At 38.2% G+C, this 21,246-nt stretch overlaps 1 protein-coding gene across 20 annotated transcripts in view; it reads left to right on the plus strand.

The window, feature by feature from the left end:
• The window catches only part of plekha6 (pleckstrin homology domain containing, family A member 6), an 89,707-nt gene that overhangs the window by 38,222 nt on the left and 30,239 nt on the right, over positions 1-21,246 (plus strand). For 13 of the 20 annotated variants that reach the window (XR_010914368.1, XR_010914369.1, XM_067503378.1 and 10 more), the window contains 2 exons: positions 92-192; positions 18,066-18,247. Coding sequence is in view for 18 of the 20 variants with exons in the window: in XM_067503378.1 (XP_067359479.1) it covers positions 92-192; positions 18,066-18,247 (283 nt within the window). In the remaining 2 variants the exon portion in view is untranslated. Of the gene's footprint in view, positions 1-91; positions 193-15,809; positions 15,837-16,902; positions 16,932-18,065; positions 18,248-21,246 lie in introns of all 20 variants that reach the window. The other 7 variants (XM_067503373.1, XM_067503387.1, XM_067503386.1 and 4 more) reach the window with 3 other exon arrangements.

Raw genomic sequence — 21,246 nt, forward strand, 5'->3', positions numbered from 1 at the left:
GTTGTAACAATGCACCAGATTGCTATTGTTTTTTTGTTTGTTTTTTTGTATTTTCCTGTCATGTTTCACCTTTTCTTCTTCTTATACACAGATGAAAAGGAGGACACGGTGTTAGGGAGTTTGCCCCTGCTTAGTTTCAAGATTGGAGGAGTGGAGCCTTCAGATAGCATCACTCGCAAGTTTGCCTTTAAGGTAAGTAACATCCAGGGGGAGGAGCAGAGGGTGTTGGCAGGATGATTTGTAATTGTATTTCATGCAGGGGGTGCAGTGGGTTATGTAGGAACATAAGTTGCTTCTACATAATATAGTAACAATTGTACTGTAAAGTTCTCAACAGCATACAACAAGCTCTCCTACTTAGATGACCATATACGCTATCTGTCCCTACCCTATGCATTTTTTGATATAGAGTCCTAATTGCAGCAGACACATATTGGACTAACCCTATGGAACAATCACAGATTGGTTATGCAGAAGAACCAAACAACATGGTTAGGTCTAGTAGAAACATGATATTCTGGCCTAAGATAAAGGTCATTAATGTGGCAGGATCATTTTTGTCACGGATATAATAACAAACACATAGCTAATGGTAGAAGCACTCTATAACCATTTTGTTCATATCCAATTGCCTACTGCTAGAAGTTTCATAACTATTTTACTTATCTTACGTCTTACTACTGTTCGTTTTAACCTGCTGGCAGAAACTGCAGATGGCATCATTCCTTATAGGGAGAAAAGAAATGACCAAAATATAAAAAAGGATTACAGAAATGTTCTGAAGGTGACAGAACTATGGCCCTAACCCTTAAAGAATCTCCATGTGCAATATCATTGGTTCTTGCAAAAGTGGGATTTAGTGATGTTTTAACTCATGCCTTGGTTATATTGTTGTGGCTTTGTGAAGGATGGCGGTTTGGTTGGTTCTGGTTGATGTATAGAGATTGACTCGCTTCTTAGCTGAATCACATGGTGTTCTTTATGATGTCATCAGAGCTATGGTTTGATGGATTTTTCAATTTAAAAAGTGACCTTGAGATAGGGCTTCCAGAACAAGTTTGGATTCTTAAACCGGGCCTTGCCTTCTTTGCTTTCTTGTTCCTGGTCGTTTTGAGGCCATTCAGGTGACAACAGACAGTGTTACCTAACTGTTTGGGTTTGATAAGGTTCACAGCTTCTTCTGCTCTTTTAGAATAGTCTACATACGAATGTATGTATGTATGTATGTATGTATTACTCTGCCTATGTATGTGTACAAAAATGAATAGTATGTATATATAAACATTATCAGATTCCGACCACATGGTTTTGCTGGGGTCACTGCACAAAGCAAGCATTACAAAGCCAAACCATTTGTATGTAAATGAGAATGATCCCCATGCTATTAATAAAATCTTGGCACAGATTGCGAGGTCAGAATGTCTATCTCCTGCTGCTGTTTGGTCACTAATTTTTAACTTGAGTCATGCATTTCTAGGCAACTTAAACTGTCGAACAAGTTGTTTAAAGATGATGAAGAAGTTGCTATAGGTGGTCTAATCAGGGTTAAGTCAAGTTTATTATTTTTTGTTTATGTTAATGTTGTGTCTGTTATGTTGCTAGTTAAATAAAATGGAAAATCTGAATGTGGATATTGCATTGGATTCAACATGAGCCGTTTTTCAGTCACATCATGGACTCGTGCCTAAACAAGCGTCAACATTGTGGCTGCTTAGGGTGACTGGGTAATGAGAACACTTTTATCTTGATATGCCCCTTCATAGACTGTACTGATTGCCAAGTGGACATGATCAACAGGACTATCAGGACCACATTCTGGTTTACTAATAATATTTTCTATTGTGAAAATGGTGATTGATAGTGTGTCCAAATTCATCATCTAGCAGTTGAAGACCTGGGACACTCCATGATGTATAGAGTATGCAGTAGTAATCAAACAATTTTTGTTGAGAGGCAATGACAATCCATATCCAAAAATAGATCTATTGTTGCCTGACAAAGAGATCAAGGCTATGGTTCCTCAGTAACACACAGCCACCTCACACAAATATTTGTCAGAGCTGAATAAAGATGAGATTATGAGGATGTAATGTTGTGTGGCTGAGTCTGACTCCGCTGACTAAAGCTTTATATAAGTCTTGATTCCCTTTCAGCATTAGTATAAATCACGCTGAAACAGTGACAAGTTTCTGTCTGTGTGCCCTTCTCTTAGTGCAAACACTGTCTTGTTTTCTTCTTTTCAGAACATTTAGTCCTTTTTTTTGTTCTTTTACTTTGCATGCCCAGTGCAAGTCCTGGTACAAAGTCCAGTCCAATAACACACAAACACATACATGCACACACACACACACAAACATACACACAAATTAAGCAAATATATTCAGTGTGGCTTTGACAGCTTGCCAAGGGTTAAGCTGCTGTTTGTTAACTAATGGTCTAACTGGAAAGTATGTTTACTGTCCACTCTCCCTTCAGAGTACCTCAGCGTAAAGTTAATTTTAACAATCTACACTATGTAATATTGTATAAATCATATTTACAATGTAACAAAGATGCTTGGTACTGCAAATGTACAGATGCACCAGAGGGAAAAGGCTGTAAAGGATTTAGAGCTAAGCCATAAAATGCCATTAAAATGGTAAATATAAAGCCGCATGACAAGTCCTTCGAATTCAAGGTAGTCTAATGAAGAGATTTTACAGTCAACAGTGATTCTGTCATGTAATAGTCACATCCTGGTCACAGCAGAAGGTGGCACAGAAAAAAAGCCCAGCTCATTAACAAAATAGGTGGATGTTTAAACAAGGTTTCTGTATTTATGTACTGTATTTGGGCGACTGTGGCGCAGGAAGGTAGAGCGGTTGTCCACCAATGTCACAGTTGTTCAATCCTCGGCTCCTTCGGTCACATTTCAAAGTGTCCTTGAGCAAGACACTGAACCCCAACTTAGTTGCTCCCGGTGAGCGTTGGCCAGCTGCATAGCAGCTCCCCCATTGGTGTATGAGTGTGTGTGTGATTGTGAGTGTGAATGGGTAAATAAGAAGCAGTGTAAAGCGCTTTGAGTGCCAATAGGTAGAAAAGCGCTATATAAGTGCAAACCATTTATTTAACACAACCACTTATTAGGAAATTGTGGCTAACATTGAGATGGTCACCAAACAACAATGTATGTCAAAATTTAAGTCATATATATTGTTACTATATTTTACAGATGTTGAACTTGAACCTCTGTCAGTTGGTGCTGGTCTTGAAGTGCAATATAACTGGTTGTTTCGGTAATGTCTGTGAGACTGGTCTTTTTGACCATTCAGCTGACACTGCTCCATAACTGTTTGGGTTTGAAAAGGTTCACTTCTTCTTCTGCCCTTTTTAGAATGGTGTACATACGTATGTAAGTATGTATGTATGAATGTATTAATCTGTGTATGTGTGTGTACAATAATGTATATGTAAATGGCTGTCCATCATCTTAAAAGTGACATGTGCAAGTTTGAAATAGAGTATTTTACCATAGTTATTGGGGATATCTACATTCTTTGAAAAAATAAAACACATTACATAAGTAATGCAAACGTAGATTCCGACCAAATTGTTTTGCTGGGTTCACTGCACAAAGCAACCTTTCCAGAGCCAAACCATTTGTATGTAAATTAGGCTGATCTACATCTATTAATAAAATCTGGGCATACATTGCAAAGTCATGCATTTCTAGGCAGCTACACTAATTTAAACTGTATAGCAAGTTGCCTAAAGATGCTGAATAAGTTACTATAGTTGAGTTGAGATAGGACATATCAGATGAACAGGGGTTGGAAGATACACATACCAAAGAGTTGTGGGGGTTGTTTTGGATGCAGCTGAAACTCCACACAGTTGGTATTTACTGTAAGGCAAGATTATGGCGGAACAAAGTTTTCCAAAGAACCTACTGTACACTGAAAAAGCTTCCTGTATTCAGTTATGTTGAGCATGACAGAGGCATGACAGAGGCATGTGGTTCAGAGTGAACAAACAGATGGCACGCTAAAACTCTCAACTGCATAACGACAGATAAGTGTCAGTGACAATAGCGGTTGAGATGTGGTGACAATAGTGTTTGAGATGTGCTCTAAAGCATGTGCTTTTCCAAGGTGGGCTCCTTGTTGTGTTTCATTGTATTTGACAATCTCCCTCGAAGGGTTGTTCAGTTTGGAATCTTTGAGTCTCTGTTATCCTTTTCCTGCATGTTCCCTCCAAAGTGGTGATTCTTGACCACTTTTGTTTACAAGTGTCGGTTGAAAATGACCCAGAGAGGAAAACCAGGCAGGGTTGGAGTCAGCCACTTTTGACCCAACTGATATCTTACTGCATGGTCTTCAGAGATGCTGTTTAAACATAAATTAGGAATGTGAAACAAGTTTTAATTGACGTAGGAGTTATGATTACATTTGTAGTTTTTATAATTTTGGAAACTTGAGAAATGTTTCTCATTGTTATTACAAGAATATAATGTTTGAAATTATTAGAAGACACCTTCTGAGAGGACAGTTAATTTCTTTTTCTCTCTTTTCTGAAACATTCCCACTAGCAGTGAGTGGTATCTTGAATAATGTTGCTTGTTCTCTGTAGAATGTAGTAATTACAGTACTATATCATGAACTTCAAGAGAAAACTGTCAATAGGTGCTTCTTTCCATCTCCAGGAAGTAGTTAATATTAGTCATAATGAATCTAAAGTCATTTTACATAAAATTATTTAAACGTTTCACATCACGCTGTTCTTGCTTTATATTTTATTTAGCATCACAGTAACTCCAAAACTCCCACGAGTTATTCACATTTCATCTTTGAGTAATGTTACTGCATAATGCAAAAACTAAACAAGGGTTAACAGAAAAAAACTGTCCTTTTAAAAAAAAATCTATATTTTTAAACCTGTAAACTAAAAACTGTGTTAAATTATTTTCTTATGCTGTTAAAGTTATGATTGCAACAGTTTTTAGACTGAAATCTCAGTTTCAATTCTGATCAGCAAAGCACTAGCCTACAGTACAGTGTTTCCTACAAATACAATATATACTTGGTGACTTGCTCAAATATATTTGGCTGCGCTTTTTTATCTGTATGATATAATGAAGACATACGCAACCATTTAACAAGAGAACAATTTCCACTCTACTGTGCCTGTGGACTACTTTTTTGATGCTTAAAATGTTAAGCAGAAGCTCAGCTCAACTGTCTGTTACGGTAATCCATTATTTAAATTGATGACAGGACAAACGAAGCAAGTTATTAGTGTATGTGGAGAAACACTGTTTTTCAATCTTTTTTTTTAGTTCATTTGATACAGGTATAGAGAACAAGACAAAAGACAAAGTTATGTGTCTGTGACTACATTTAATGACCGGAGTAACCAATTATGCAACTGTGTCTGTGTGTGTGCTCATGGACATTTTGTACATAAAGGTTGTTGGTTCATAAGGCAAATGAATCAAATAGCCAACAGGAAAGAAATATAAACTTATATCGTAGAGAGAGAAATGGTTACATTCTAATGATAGTGCCACAGATACAGGCATAGACAATGTAACCCTCTGCCCTGACAATTGGTCAATTTTCCATAACTGCTTATCATTGTTGCCCCAGGACAGCATGTGATTACAGTATAACTAGTAGGCAGAATCAGGGGAAATGTTGGAGAAAGCAAAAGACAGTGTGATAGTTAATTGAAAATGTCTTACCAGAATTTATTGATGGCTGTGCAATACCACATAGCAGGAACATACAACCCTAATTCAGAAAAAGGACAATGTGTAAAAATTTAAATAAAAACAAAATACAATGATTTGCAAATTTCATCAATGCATATTTTATTCACAATAGAACATAAACAACATATAATATCATGAAACTGAGACATTGTACTATTTCATGGAAACTATTAGCTCATTTTGAATTTGATGGCAGCAACACATCTGAACAGAGGAAACAAAAGGCTGGAAACGTAATTGCTGCAAATAAAAATGGAGGCGCATTTGAGAACTAATAAGGTCTAGACTACAAGTAAAAAACAGATATAATATTCAACCCCAAAGTGGCTAGTGGGAGTGACACTGTTACCCACCACGAGCCCTGGTAGTCGTTGATGTCACATATTTGTCCATCCTATTAGCTAGTGCTTTGGTGATAATTTTAATGTCAATATTAATAAGGGAAATAGGATGTTAACTTGATGGTAAAGTTGGGTCTTGTTAGGTTTAAGAATAAGTGAAATTGTAGCTGAGTTCATGTCACCGGTGTGACAAAAAAAGGTTGGAAGATTCATTACCTGCACTGGTCAGTTTTATACTTTTCTTTAGTTTTTAGTTTAAATCTGTTTCTGTTAATAAGTCACATATTTTCACAACATATAATTGTCTGCTAATGAACCTGTCCTTGTGATTTGCTAGTTATCAGTCTAGACCAATGATCTTTGCTATAAAACCAAAATGTATTATTCATTTAGTTTTAATAATAATATGTTCTTCCCTATAGTTTCAATGCAAAATGTCCAGGTATTTTTACACACTGGAATCATTCTGTTTATACATCAGAATACCAACATGATGAGAATAGTAATGTTCACCATCTTGTTTCTGCATGTTAGCTAAATAAGATTTGCTAGTTAGGGGGCAACTGTGGCCTAGGAGGTAGAGCTGTTCCTCCTGTCATATGTTGAAGTGTCCTTAAGCAAGAAACTAAACTCCAACTTAGGCGCTCTTGGTGTGTGTTGGCCAGCTGCATAGCAGCTCCCCTATTGGTGCGTGAGTGTGTGTGATTGTGAGTGCAAATGGGTGAATGAGAAGCAATGCAAATTACTTTGAGTACCAATAGGCGCTATAAACGTGGAGACCATTTACCATTTACATTTGCCCTAAGAAACATAGCTAAGGCTAATGGAAATGTCATTAATTTAAGTTTGTCTACCTATTCAGCAATTTGGTACCAACCGCATGTAGTTGAGATAAGAAAGGTCATGAAAGGAAAGATCTGAGAGCACAAGCAGGATTTTTCCTCTGAGAGCTACAGATACAGATACAGATGCCAAAATTCAACGTAACTCATCTTCTAGATTTTGGAACATTTCAGCCTCTCGGCCAGAATCACATCGCTAGCATGCTAAGACCCACTTCCCTGCATTACTTCATACTTAACACAATAAGATTAGCGTATAATTTTAGATTTGGCTGATCCTATCTTTCCCACAGCTCAGTCTGACTGGTATATTTCTTTGCAGGATGAGAAACAAAGATCTGACAAGAATGTAGACAACTTTTTAATCTTGTTCACAAAATGAGACGAAAACAATCTGATTCATCTCACCTACATTGAGGAGATTTGTGCTCTTTAGCAGTGTTGTTTTCAAACGCAGCCTACTCATAGAGCTCTCAAAACCTGTTGTACCTGCACCTTGACTCTACAGAGGTGTGGCCATAGCCAGGAGCCATTATGTTAGTAGAAAAATCTGCTCAGCACAGGTTTTATATGTCACAGTCTGCAATTGAAAACAATATCTTACTTACATATAAAGTTTGCCCTCTTGGTATTACAGTTCTCTAAGAAAAGTGTAATTATGTGTCTGCTGCTTCCATTATAGACTAAGGCTTTATAAGGATAAACCTGCACACATGTGAATAACCCAACTCCTAGCATTTTTAAAAAAATGTATCACAGCCACATTCCTGTAAAAGAATCTGGAGTGTTGAATCCCTCTTATTCTGACTCAAGAGGCAGACTGTAGTTGTGTATTTGTGATGTGTGTGTGCAGTAGGGAACCAGGCTCACCCTTCCTGACAACACACATTTCAGCAGCGACTTACGTTTATTTAAAAAAACGTTTCTCTGTCATTGACTGAAGCAACATTTTTTAGACTCCACTGTTAGTTGACCTTCTTCTGACAAAAGAGATTCAAGAGTTAGGAGGAGTGGAGGGTGTCCCAGGTGCCTCACATATTTGTGCTATACCTTTTTACATAGTTATCCAGGCTTAAAGAAAGTTCATACGCTGCATAAAAATGGGGGCCTGGTGGCATAGTGGTAGAGCATTGGGCTGGGATGCAGAAGCCTGTGGGTTCAAATCCCACCCAACCTGATGTGCTACCAAGGAAGGGCTTTTGGCGTAAAAACTCATGCCAAATCAATATTCAGAGCATGGCCTCACACATTCATGTTCTCTTTTCTTTTTCTGACTCTCTGAACCATCTAAGTATTATTATGTTCAATAGTGTGTTCGGATCCTGCAGGTTGAATATAATGTTAATGCCTCAAAGTTAGGTAAACAGAGGAGTGCTGAATTCATAAGGAAATGCAAAAGCCATATTGTATTTACATTGTTTGATAACCCGCAAGTGCTAATCTGCTCGCTTCATTCGCATTTAAAAGTGTGTGTGAGCACAGCCAGGGCAGCATTTTAATGGCTCACAGTAATTGCTGCTGCCTTCTGAATGGCTGTATTGATAGCATTTCCTGAAGGTTAGGCTTAGCACACTGAACACATACACTCACAAACACAAACACACACACACACACACAGTGACTGAAATATACAGTGTTTGTTGTTCTTGAAGATGACATTATGACCAACACATCAGCATCTTGTGGATGCTCAGTTGTCATGGCAACATGCAGACCATGACATGTAGCTAGAAGGTAATACAAGAATCTCTGTCCAGGACCGAATAATTTGGCTTGAGGACCCAAGTGAGGAAATGGCAAGCGGAGGTTCAAAGTAAAAGGGGTATTCATAATAAAGAATGAGTGAACACAACTAAAAATCACTCCCCAAGGAGATACAAGAATTACATACAGCATAAACTAACAAAGTAAATCCAACACAAACCTAAATACCCAAAGGGGAAGACAAACTAAAGTAAAGAGTCTAACAAAAAATAACCAAACCTTAGACCAAAAACAGATAAAGTCCAACAAAAACGGGAATCGGGCAGAGCTGAGAAACGGGAGTCCAAACGAGGGAGATTGAGGAATGTCCAGTACAAAAAAGGCGTGGCAAACCAACAGTTCAATTCAATTCAACTTTATTTATATAGTGCCAATTCACAACGAATTAATTTCAAGGCACTTTACAGAATTAGGTCAAGACTATAAAGATGTATATAGAGAACCCAACAATCCTCCCTTGAGCAAGCCCTAGGCAACAGTGGAGAGGAAAAACTCCCTTTAACGGAAGAAACCTCCAGCAGAGCCAGGCTCAGGGTGGGCGGCCATCTGCCTTGAATGGTTGGGGTGAGTGGAAAGTGAAGAGAAAAAAGAAGAAAAGCAACAAAAAGCAACAACAAAACATTGGGCAGGTTAGTAGGACCAGTAGCTGCACACTGGAAAACACACAGCTCCAAAGCCGGGGAGACCTGCAGAAAGGGACAGAGAGTGGGGTAAGATGAGAGGAGAGATGGACAATAGGAGGAAAGTAGCTCAGTCCATCGGGGGGGGGGAGGGCGAGCAACTTTAAATACCTGGGTGCCCACATCAGGGAGGACCTCACTTGGACACCTCACGTTACGCAGCTGGTCAAGAAGGCCCAACAGCGACTGTATTTTCTGAGGAGGCTGAGGAAGTTTGGCATGTCACCTAAGATCCTCAGCAACTTCTACAGCTGCGTCATCGAGAGTGTCCTGACCAACTGCATCACTGTGTGGTACGGCAGCACTACTGCCATGGATAATAAATAATAATGAATAATAATAATGAATAAAATAAAAATACAAATAAAATAAAATAAAATAAGAGCAAAAAATAAGTGCAATAAATGCAATAAAGGTGAGGTAGTGCAGTTCTGAATAAGGCAATAAAGTGAAGTAGTGCTGTTCTTGGTAAGGTAGTGCAGCCCGAAAAAATGAATGTGCAAATGCAAAATGTGATTCAATGTAAACAGTTATGTCCATGTTAACAGTTATGTAACAGTTCCATGTATGTCCATGGTTGCAAACTCCTGTCAGCTGTTTAGGAGTCTGGTGGCAGAGGGGAAGAAAGAGTTCTTCAGTCTTGAGGTCCTGCATTTCACACTAATGTACCTCTGTCCTGAGGGTGGAAGTGTGAACACTCCGTGCTGGGGGTGGGAGGGGTCTTTGAGGATGGAAGCAGCTCTCCTGTGGACTCTGCGGTGGTAGATGCTCTGCAGAGAGGTCAGTGGAGTCCTGGTGATCTTCTGCGCAGTCTTCACCACTCTCTGCAGGCGTTTGCGGTTCATGACAGTAGTGCTGCCGTACCACACAGTGATGCAGTTGGTCAGGACACTCTCGATGACGCAGCTGTAGAAGTTGCTGAGGATCGTCGGCGACATGCCAAACTTCCTCAGCCTCCTCAGAAAATACAGTCGCTGTTGGGCCTTCGAGACCAGCTGCGTGACGTGAGGTGTCCAAGTGAGGTCCTCACTGATGTGGACACCCAGGTATTTAAAGTTGCTCGCCCTCTCCACTTCAATCTCCCAGATGAACAGTGGCTGATGCGTTCTCCTCTCCTTTCTCATGTCCACTATCATTTCCTTTGTCTTTTCCACGTTGAGGGTGAGGTTGTTGTCTCCGCACCATGATGCCAGACTGGCCACCTCCCTCCTGTAGGCTGCCTCGTCATCGCCACTCATGCGTCCTATCACTGCGGTGTCGTCCGCGAACTTCAGGATGATGTTGTCCTTGTGGGAGGCGACACGGTCATAGTCACAATTCTAGTCAGCACTCTTGCTGCAGAATTTTGGATTAATTGCAGTCTCTTCAGGGAGTTACTGGGGCATCCTGAAAGTAGGGAATTACAGTAGTCCAACCTAGAGGTAACAAATGCATGGACTAGTTGTTTGGCATCACTTTGAGACAGGATGGTCCTAATTTTGGCAATTTTCCATAGGTGGAAGAAGGCTGTTCTAGAGATTTGTTTTATATGTGAGCTAAAGGACAAAGCCTTGTCAAAAATAACTCCAAGGTTCCTTGCAGTATTACTGGAGGCCAGAGTTATGTCATCTACAGTAACAATATGGTTCGACAACATATTTCTGAGATTTTTGAGCCCAAATACTATGACTTCAGTTTTGTGCGAGTTTAGAAGTTAAAAATTGTGGGACATCCAGGCCTTTATGTCTTGTATGCTTGAAGCTTGATTAACTGATTTTTTTCATCTGGTTCCTTAGATAGATATATCGGGGTATCATCATCAGAATGTTTTCTAATAATGTTGCCTAAAGGAGACATATACAAATTAAAAAGTATTGGTCCTAACAGAGAGCCTTGTAGAACCCCATAGATAACATTTGTGTGCATGGATGATTCATTATTAACTTGAACAAACTGGTATCTATCAGATAGATAAGATTTAAACCAACCTCGTGCAGTTCCTTTAATCCCCATTTCATGTTCCAGTTTCTGTAATAAAATTTTGTGATCAATGGTTTAAAATGCAGCACTAAGATCTAACAGAACAATTATATACATTATAATTCTTGCTCAGAGTTAGGGGAATACTAGGCTCAACAGAACTATGGCTCTTAGTCAGCCTGGCTACAGTGCTGAAAAGAAACCCGGTGTTGTTCTTGTTTTTCCTCTATTAAGGATGAATAATATGCTGTTCTGGCATCACAGAGGGCTTGTTTGTACATTTTTAAATAGTTTTTCCAGTTCCTTATAGTGTTTCACATTCTTTCTAACTTTCATGTTGCCTGTCTGAAGTTGCGTGTTGCATCTTTTGGTTTACTGCCTTCTTTTTCAGAGGGGCAACACTATCGAGTTTTGTACGTAGTGAGGCTGCAGAATTGTCAACAAGATAATCAACTTGTGCAGCAGTAATAAGGCTGCTACTTTCCACTGTATTGACAAATGGTGAAGCAAATGATGAAAGAATCTTTTGTTTAAATTTGTTTAAAGCTTTTTAACTTAAGCACCTGCTGTAGTGGAATTTCCCTAACTGCTGTATAGTCTATTATTGTAAATTCAAAAGTTATTAGGAAATGGTAAACAGAAGAGAGTTGTAAAGAAATATTATTAAATTATCTGTTTTAGTCTTAAATGTTCTTCCTGCTGCAACCAAGTTTCAGTAAGACAAAATAAATCAAATTGATGATCGCTTATTAAGTCAAGTCAAGAACAAGGTAGCAGGTGAAATTAATCAGGACTAACGATGTAAATTACTGAAGAAACCTAAACAGACTAGGAGCAGGAAGTGGCACAGGAGGGACAACAAAATAAAATCCAAGGGCACTAAACACAAGATCAGCAATGTTACAATCTCAAAGCTAAAAATTATGTTGGATTTAGATACATTTTAGCACATACATTGTCATCTACAACACAACACAATGCTAGATACAACAGCCATTTGCTCTACTATGTGATTTAAACAGGCTATAATTGTTTAGCAAAGTCTAAAGTACAAGTCTAAGTACAATTTTGATTACAATATACTGTCCTTGTACTGAGTTCTTTTATTTTCATTTGGTATGACTTTGAAGTTATTGGTCTACGGTATTGTTTTATGAGAGTATACATTTCATTCTTGGGCATTTTTTCAGTCAAATACACATTTGCTGGCATCTGTAGTTCCGTTTGCTCTCAGTAAAAGCCTGCAGTAAATGACTATTAATAAGGAACATTGTCACGTTGCTTGTTTTACTAAAACTAATGCATGTGAAACCTTTGATATATAAATAACTGCACCTTTTATGATGACTTGCCCAGACAGACTGGACAGGTTTGTCTTGTAACAATGTATGTGTTCAGCGCATTGTGAAGTTTGTCATGTTGCTATTTTTTTAACTGTAATGATGTCAACCATACAACAAAGACAACTTTTCAGAAACCTCCTCAGCCATAACCCTGAAGTCAAAACAATAACAGGAAAAGAATATGATCACAAACTCTAGTTAAATGATTTATACTATAATGACATGACCTTTAGCTTATTGTTCTACTTATCTTATATAGAAATATTTAAACAATAAAGTTCGTAAATAGGAACAGATTGTGAACAAATTGTAACAATAATGGAGGAATATTTCATTTAGATACTATGAAGGCATGTAGTTGCTATTTATCGAGCCTCTGTTTGCCATCTTTAATGGTGTTGACTTTTTCATGACTATTTTTAACAGAAAATAAACCTTTCTCGAGTCAGGTAATCACTCCTGATGTGAATTTGAGTGGATATACTTTATATATCTAGTTGACTGTGTTTACATGCAGTTGACTAATCAGGGTACAGCCTTTTGTTACGCACATGCTCAGTTTATAAAAGCCAATTAGAAACCTGGTTTAATTGGTGGTATCCAACAGAAATCTACCTTGGGAAACCAAGGTACCAAAGGTACCAAACCAATCCTCCAACTCAATTTTGGAAGCCTGCTTTCCCCTATACAGAACAGTTAAGAAATCTGCTTTCCTGTAAAAGCAGACTTTAACATGGTTACTTAAACACGCTGATATACACCTGAGTCACACATAAGTATTAGTATCACATCTACTAGCAGAGGTTGAAATGGGCCAGACAACACTAGAATAAAGCTCTGCCTCCTGAGATGTCACACTGCTAGAGTGGAGCTCTATCTTTTTCAGTATTACAACATTGGCAGGTTGTTTTGAACTTGGAGTTTTTAAGCTCTGCCTCACACTCACCAAACACAATAGAATGTAGCTAGTAGTAATGTTTCTAGGACTTACATTGACAAATACATGGTTTAAGGACATTCCGTCTTCCGTCAACTTTTTCACTATTGGGAATGAGTGTGCTGAGTGTTCACAGTTTAGAGCTCATTCCACCATCGCGGGAAGATTGAGGATGGCTAAGGAGCCAAAGGCAAGACAGGAAACTGCTTGGGGCCCCAGGCCAGTAGGGGGCCCCCAAGGGATAACACAATCAAACTATGAACAGCACTGGCTGTGTTCAAAGTTTGCAATGACTGCCAATCACAGACCTCTCTAATAGGGCCTCGACTTTCACTTCGTTGCAAGTAGGGCATTATTCAGCGTAAACAAAAAGGTCTAATGAAACAACAAAAACCAGCTGACGAACATAGGAGGAGTTATCCTTCTAAAAGCCAAAAAAGAAGCACAGGAGGAAAAAACGCAAGATATTGGTAAGTTGAGCAGTGGAGATAATAACAATTAAATATAATACTAAATAGCATTAACGAAATGCTGCTAGAGCAGCCATAATTTTGGTGAAGAGACAGATTAATAACAGAACTCCTACTGCTATTACATTGTTTCTTTTGTTTACTTTAACATTAGTTAACTTAGCTAAGTAACTGATACACTGAGCTGTAGTCAGAATTGGGACACCAGAAGTCAACTTGTTAACTTGTCACCTGCAGAAAGGGACAGAGAGAAGGAGACAGAGAGGGAGAAGTACAACTATGGGAGAGAGAAGACACAATGTTAATATCATGCAGGTGGTGGCGTATAAATGTATGGAGAGAAGAGAGAGGAAACTTTATCAACACGAGCAAACCAACATCTAAGTGCAAAGGCACAAGTACAACAGATTTGAGCTTAAAACATAAAACTAGTTTAATCAAATATTTCTTAACTAATAGAATTATTAGTAGAAGTATGTAACAACTTATATAAGTATATAAAATCCACACAAAATAACAACTAGCGTGGTTGAAACAGGATTTGGTGACCTAACCAGGGTCCACCCTGATTTTTATCCAGTGACAGCAGGGACAGGATTCACCATCCTTGCAAATCTGTGAGACATGCTGTAGTATGTGAATTTACTTAGAAAAAGCTGGTCAATGACAAGCATTTAAAATTACTGCATTTGTTTATTGTTGATTTACTCCAACCATAGTTAGGTACTCCAGATATTTATGCTGTGTTTTTATTTGTACTGTGTTGTGGACAAAAAATAAAATTTTCATAATTTGATTTGTGTGTGTGTGTGTGTGTGTGCGTGCATGTGTGGTGCTTTATGTGTTTGTCTGCCATATAAATATTGTAATGTATAATGCAGTGTGATTGGAAAATATCTTTCTTTTATACAACATAGAATTATATTGTTATTTTAATAAGTTTCTTTGCACTTATCATACATTTCTGGTTGTGGGATTTGAGCCCGTGGACTTCTGCATACAAACCCACCAGGCCCCCTTCTCCATATTTAATTACTATTCATCACACATTAATCACAAGTGTTATGTGACTAAAGTTTCCTGTTAATTAACATTTTAATACTCTTGTCAACATAGAAATGAACGGACTTTATTGACGTTTTGTACCTAATAAACTGAGTCAAATGTCATAATTCTTCTCTACAGTATGTAGACAGTAAAGCAGTACCAGTAAAGTCACATAGACTCAATAAAAATAGTGCTGACATTTATCACTTGGTGAAACTTGAAGAATGAAGATTCTAGAAATCAGTGACTATTACTCACTGATCCTCTCTGCTGAGCAGGTACAGCTATTGGTTTAGCATATTAAGAGCAATTAGGGATCTGTCAATAACCTGATAAACGTGCATGTACTGACAGTGGATGTCTCCATCCACTGTCAGTGTGTACACTGCTGACTTCACCGTTTTCTTGCACGTTCATGATTGTTTTATTATTGAAGCAACTTTTAATTTTTTTTGTTCACATCTCTAACCTTTCCCTTGCACTACTTTATTGCTTTCTGTTTTTTCCAGTTTTTATTTTCCCATTCTAGTTCTTACCTTTTTTTTTAATGTGCTTTTTTATGTTTTGGCTCATGCCTCTTTTTACTTTTTATTAAAATTTCAATAATTCAAAAGTGAGAGATAATAATAGCTGTTGTCTTTCCTTTCTTCTTCATTGTCCATCTCTACATAAACAAGTGAACAAAGGAAGGACATTGAAGGGAGGTTAGGCTCCACACGCACAAACACACACACAGATTCTTCCTATAGCTCCACCTCTGTTGCCAGGTTATGCTGCTTCTTACAGAGCCAATAAGCCAATTGCATCAACCAATGTCACTGCTGAAGGCGGAGCCTCTTGGGCTCCACCGTGTAAGGAAGTGACTTCCTGTTTATCAGTGACATCATTTTCTCTTGCTCGATCATAGGAGTACTGCTCCTACACACTCACACGTAAGCAGGAGCCAAGAATGAACCACTGTGTCGATATTTTTTACATCACCACTGACACCCATAAACACAAGCACATCAGAATAGACTTCTTTACATTTTATCAAACAGCTATCAATATCTGACTTTGATAAGTGTTTGTATGTATAGCAGAGAATGTCATAATGTACATAGATGTTCTACTTTTTCTCCACTACATTTTGCAATGGCCTTTCACATGAAACACATATGTCTTTGAGGAATAAATGCTCTGACTTATGTTCACTCATTAATGCAAAGCTTTGCTTTTGTTTTTTTCATCACTTCATCACATTTCCCAGCTTCTTTGCATTTACTGACTTCTTGAGGTACATGACATTCATTTCTGCACATCTAAGTTTATGATTATGTTTTATATAATCTTTTTTTAGCATTGAGACATTACTGTTTAACCACCTTTTTTATTATTCATTTACATTTTGTCTTTTTTTTTTTGTTAACTGTCAACTGTGTCTTGTGCCAATGACACAGAATGATGCATATTTAAAATCTCTTTGTTGCATTCCTTTTACTATTGCTATGAAGACACCAGGAACATAATATTCTCAAATTAAATACTGAACTTGTTTTGCCAGTTTGGCCATTAATTGCGAAAATCCTCTACACACAGTTTGTTAGGGTCTTCTTTTTAATGTCAAACATTTAGAGGCTCCAACGTTTCTCAGAGTCAATAACCTCCCCAGAGGTTCTGCATCATGCTAACCAGCAGTAACCAGTGACCTTTTATGTTATAGCCCTCAGCCCTTACCCTCTAATTTTCTTCTCTCCCTCCTACCTTCATCCACCCCTGTGAGGTCCGCAGCTCCTCGTTTTCTCCTGGTACAAAAAACAGTAGGTGGAGGACTGATTTATTTCTATGAATATTTATGATATGTCATGTCTGCAAGTAATGTATGATGCATGCATTACTGTTGTACTGCATGTCTGCATGTCAATTGTAAACCTGTATTCAGTGGGGTGCATTGCTAACACTCTAGGTTGTTCAGATACAAACTGCATGAACTGTCAGCTGTGTTTCTCATGGTGCACTCACTGCAATCACTACTCTACAAAGCCAGTGTTTTTTATACTTATCTGTGAGCTGTAGTTTATTACATGTGCATGGTTTACTATAATAAAGTCTTGTTTATAAAATATTGAATGCAATATTAAGTTATGTCCATAAATTAGTAATTCTTCATCATACTTATACTTAAGTTATACACTAAGCTGAAAACAACATGTTTGAGAAGATAGAAGGAAGTAAAAAAGGTTCACATTACGGTCAAGTAAACTTTTTTATGTAATATCATAATCACATTTTCCTTAGGTGGCCTTATAATCTGTAAAGCATCTAACACCTTCAAAACCTCCACTTCAGTCCCAGTACCTGTGCACTTACAGATTTCTTATGCAATATAGAATATTTTTTTTATGTTTTAGGTGTAATAACTTTCTATTTGACCTCTAAATACAGTAGCTGAGAAAGGTTAGATTAACTCTAATGTTCCCAGAGTCCACAACCAAGGACCACATCAAATAAGTTGAACAATAACTGCTTATTAAAGTGACACTTAAAAAGGTTTTGGTGGATGAGAATGATGGAGAGGATGGTGGTATTACTTGGGCTTGTTGCACCAATACTTTATGGTCAGCAGACCTCTCCAGGTCTGCTGACCATCTCCTATGGGAGAAAATACAGCAAAAGATATAGAAGAGAGAGAAAAAAATAAAGTATGGGTGGGTAGATGAGCAATGCCAGGAAAGTATTTATATAGGAATAACATGAATGGAGATGTTTGAAGTCTCTAAATAAGTGTGTAATATCTTAATAAATAAGACTTTCTACCCGGTTATCTTCAATATCACACTTCTTCATGCTTGAGAAGATGTAACTAAGTTACTACTGATAAAGATGTTGAGCCCACTGACTCTAAGATTGCATTACTTATTGGCTGCCTGTCTGTGTTGTGTCTCCCTCTTCAGGTGTGGTTAGAGAAGGAGGAGTGCGAGGACGGGGAGTTGACAGGTCCTGTTGTGTTTTGCATGCAGGCGGAGCATGCTGGGACCAGGACATACTATTTCAGCACAGACAGCCATGAGGAGCAGGAGGATTGGATAAGAGTCATGAGCGAGGCTGCAGAAGTCAACATTCAACCAACAGAGAGGTAGTGTTCAGACAAATGCACCGACCCTGGACATAAGCAATCATCGTCTCTTTTCTGTATTTGATTGGGTTTGGCCACAATATCTAATCGTGATTCTATGCTTTATTTATATACATAACTGTGAAAGTGGTGGTATGGAGAATGACACTTTAACCTTCCTCTTGTGTTAGCTTTCTGTTACCATCCCTTGTGTTAACGGGTCAGTTTTGACCCGTGTCCTAAATCAGCTCTAAAATACACAAAAAAACAATTATTTCTCATCTAATTTGTTTTTTATTTGTTGGTTACCTTGTTAGGCTTCTTTTTCAATGAAAATATTAGTTTTAATGTTTTAGGTGTGGGCCTTTTGAGGCTTTTTTTTTTTGTCAGCATACCCCTCAATCTTAATATAAGAACATAGTAAAATGAACCTCAATAGAAAAATATAAATAAATACAAGGTTTTTTTGTTACCTTACCATTATTAAAGGTTGTTAGAACACATCACTTTAATAATTTTGTTCAGTTTTTTTTTTTTTTATATTTTTAACAATAGTAACATCTATGGTGTTACGGGTCAGTTTTGACCCGTATACATTTACTTCAAGGAAAAGCCAAAAAATAAAATTATTTCACTAAAACTTCACTAAAAGTTTCCTCCTGTGATGCTCTTGTCCAAGGTCATAGCTGGTACAAAAAATTGTCACAAGTGATATTGTGACTCTGCAGTCCAGTAGTCATATCGAGGACCACACGTTTGCCTTGATTTTTCTCTGGGATGCCACCAACAACTTTGCCTGTGTAAATCTGTAAATTCCAGGCATAGCTTGTTTTTGAATCACAGGCTGCCCAGATTTTTACACCATAAGTGACATTGTTGCGCGAAAAATATTTATGTCTGTTGATGCGTCCCAGAGTCTATCAGTGGCCTCATTGCAGGATCTGTACCCTCCAGCAAGAAGAAGAACACCAAGGTAAGCATCTAGGTGTTCCTCATCAATGTCTTTCCACGTGTCACCATGGACTTTTTTTTCCTTCAAGGTTTGTCAAAGCAAGAATGATTCTTTTTAGTGACAATGGCATAAAAAGCTCAAAACGTCTTGATGTCACTGACTCTCGTCACAGCAAACCTTGTGATTTCAGGGGTCATTTTGATGACATTTGAAGCAGCTGCCTTGCCATGTGCATCATGAGGTACTGACCTCCAAAAGATCTTACCATCTTTGGACTTTCAGCAAATTCTTCAATGGTGACCTCCTTATTAGACTCATCAGATGTGTCTGTCTCTTCTGGATGAAAGTCCACATTGTCTTCCTCCTCAGAAACCTGCTCATCCATGTCGCTTTGTTCTTCTGTGTTTATTTCCTCATTTTCACCAAAAATACTATCCAGAACTTGGTTCATTTAAAATCTCTCATTTTTGAAGCTGTAAATTGGAGATGTGAACTCTGCAAGTCACCAATTCAATACTGAATTCACACGTCTGGACGCGTCCATGTTTGTTTGTTTGTTCTGTATTTGTGCAGCTATACAGAAAAAAAAGAGTCACCTAAAGCTCACATGATTGGCAGAGGAGCTGGCTGTCAGTGTTTAGGCTGACAGTGCACTTATCATTTCAGTTTTTGCTCTAAATATTGCTTTATAACCTTATTTTTAGAAGTGGGTCGAAACCGACCCTAACATCACAAATGTCATAATTTCAATAAGAGCATTTCATAATTTAGTTAGAAGTTTTAAATGTTTTTTATTTTGTTGAAATAGAGGTTACTGACAAAGTCAGAAAGCCTTGATGTAACAAACAAATGTATATGGTTTTTTTATGCATTCAAAACTGAAAATGGGTCGGTGCCGACCCTAACACAGGTTAAACTGGAAGGTTAAACTGGCAGCAACAGTTTTATGGTATTTACAGTTGGATATTCACCATTTCTCATCTATCCATTTGTTACCTATTTATCCTATTAAGGATTGTGGGGGGCTGTAACCTATCACAGCTGTGATTGTGATTGAGAGCGGGTGTAAACAGAGGCTCAGGGCCAATACGGACAGACACAGACACAAAATGATTCACACGCACATTCATATGTATGGGCAATATAAAGTCACCAATTATTTCAACTTAAGGACACTGGAGAACCCAGAGGAGACCCATTCAAGCACAGGGAGATGCAAACTTCCCACAGAAAAACCACAGCTGGCTCCATTTATCATACACAATAAAAATACAGTTCATAAATGTTAGAACAAGGATACACTTTTTGGCACTTGGCTTCTGTACCCCACCACATTGAATGAAACACTCGAGATGTGAGTGAAGTCAAGACTTTCAGCTTTAATTCAAAGCATTCAACAAACATGTGGCATTAAACATTCAGGAATTATAGCCATTTTAATATACACACCCCGATTTTAGGGGCTCATAAATAATGGAACACATGCAGCTGACAAGTTGTTGCATAGCCAAGTGTGACCTGTTCCCTCATTACTCCCAGACTAATCAAGCACATAAAAAGGCCTGGACGTGGTTCTGTTACATTTGCATTTGGTAGCTCTTCACTGGAACTGTGAACTTGACGTCCAAACAGGTGTCTATGCAAATGGAGGAGGCCATTATTAGGTGGAAAAATGAAAATAGTCCTTTCGAAAATAGCTAGAAGGACCTGATGGCTAAAGCTCTTCTCTTCTACTTGTGGAAACTCTGAGAGCAAAATAGACAAGATTGTACTATAAGGTCTTTAATATACACTGGAGCTTGACAATCGCCCCTTGAGCAAGTTCTAGGCAACAGTGGAGAGGATAAACTCCCTTTAATAGACAAAACCTCAAGCAGAACAAGGCTCAGGGTGGGCGGCCATCTTCCTTAAACAGTTGGGGTAAGAGGAGAGGAGAGAGGGATGAGAGGAGGAAAGGAGGTCAGTGCATTGGGGGGTGACTTTAACTAACTATAAGCTTTATCAAAGAGGATGTTTTTGAGCCTAGATTTAAAAGTAGAGAGGGTGTCTGCTTCCCGAATCTGAACTG

The sequence above is a fragment of the Channa argus genome, chromosome 5 (genome assembly GCF_033026475.1).
Source record: "Channa argus isolate prfri chromosome 5, Channa argus male v1.0, whole genome shotgun sequence".
Taxonomy (NCBI): Eukaryota; Metazoa; Chordata; class Actinopteri; order Anabantiformes; family Channidae; genus Channa; species Channa argus.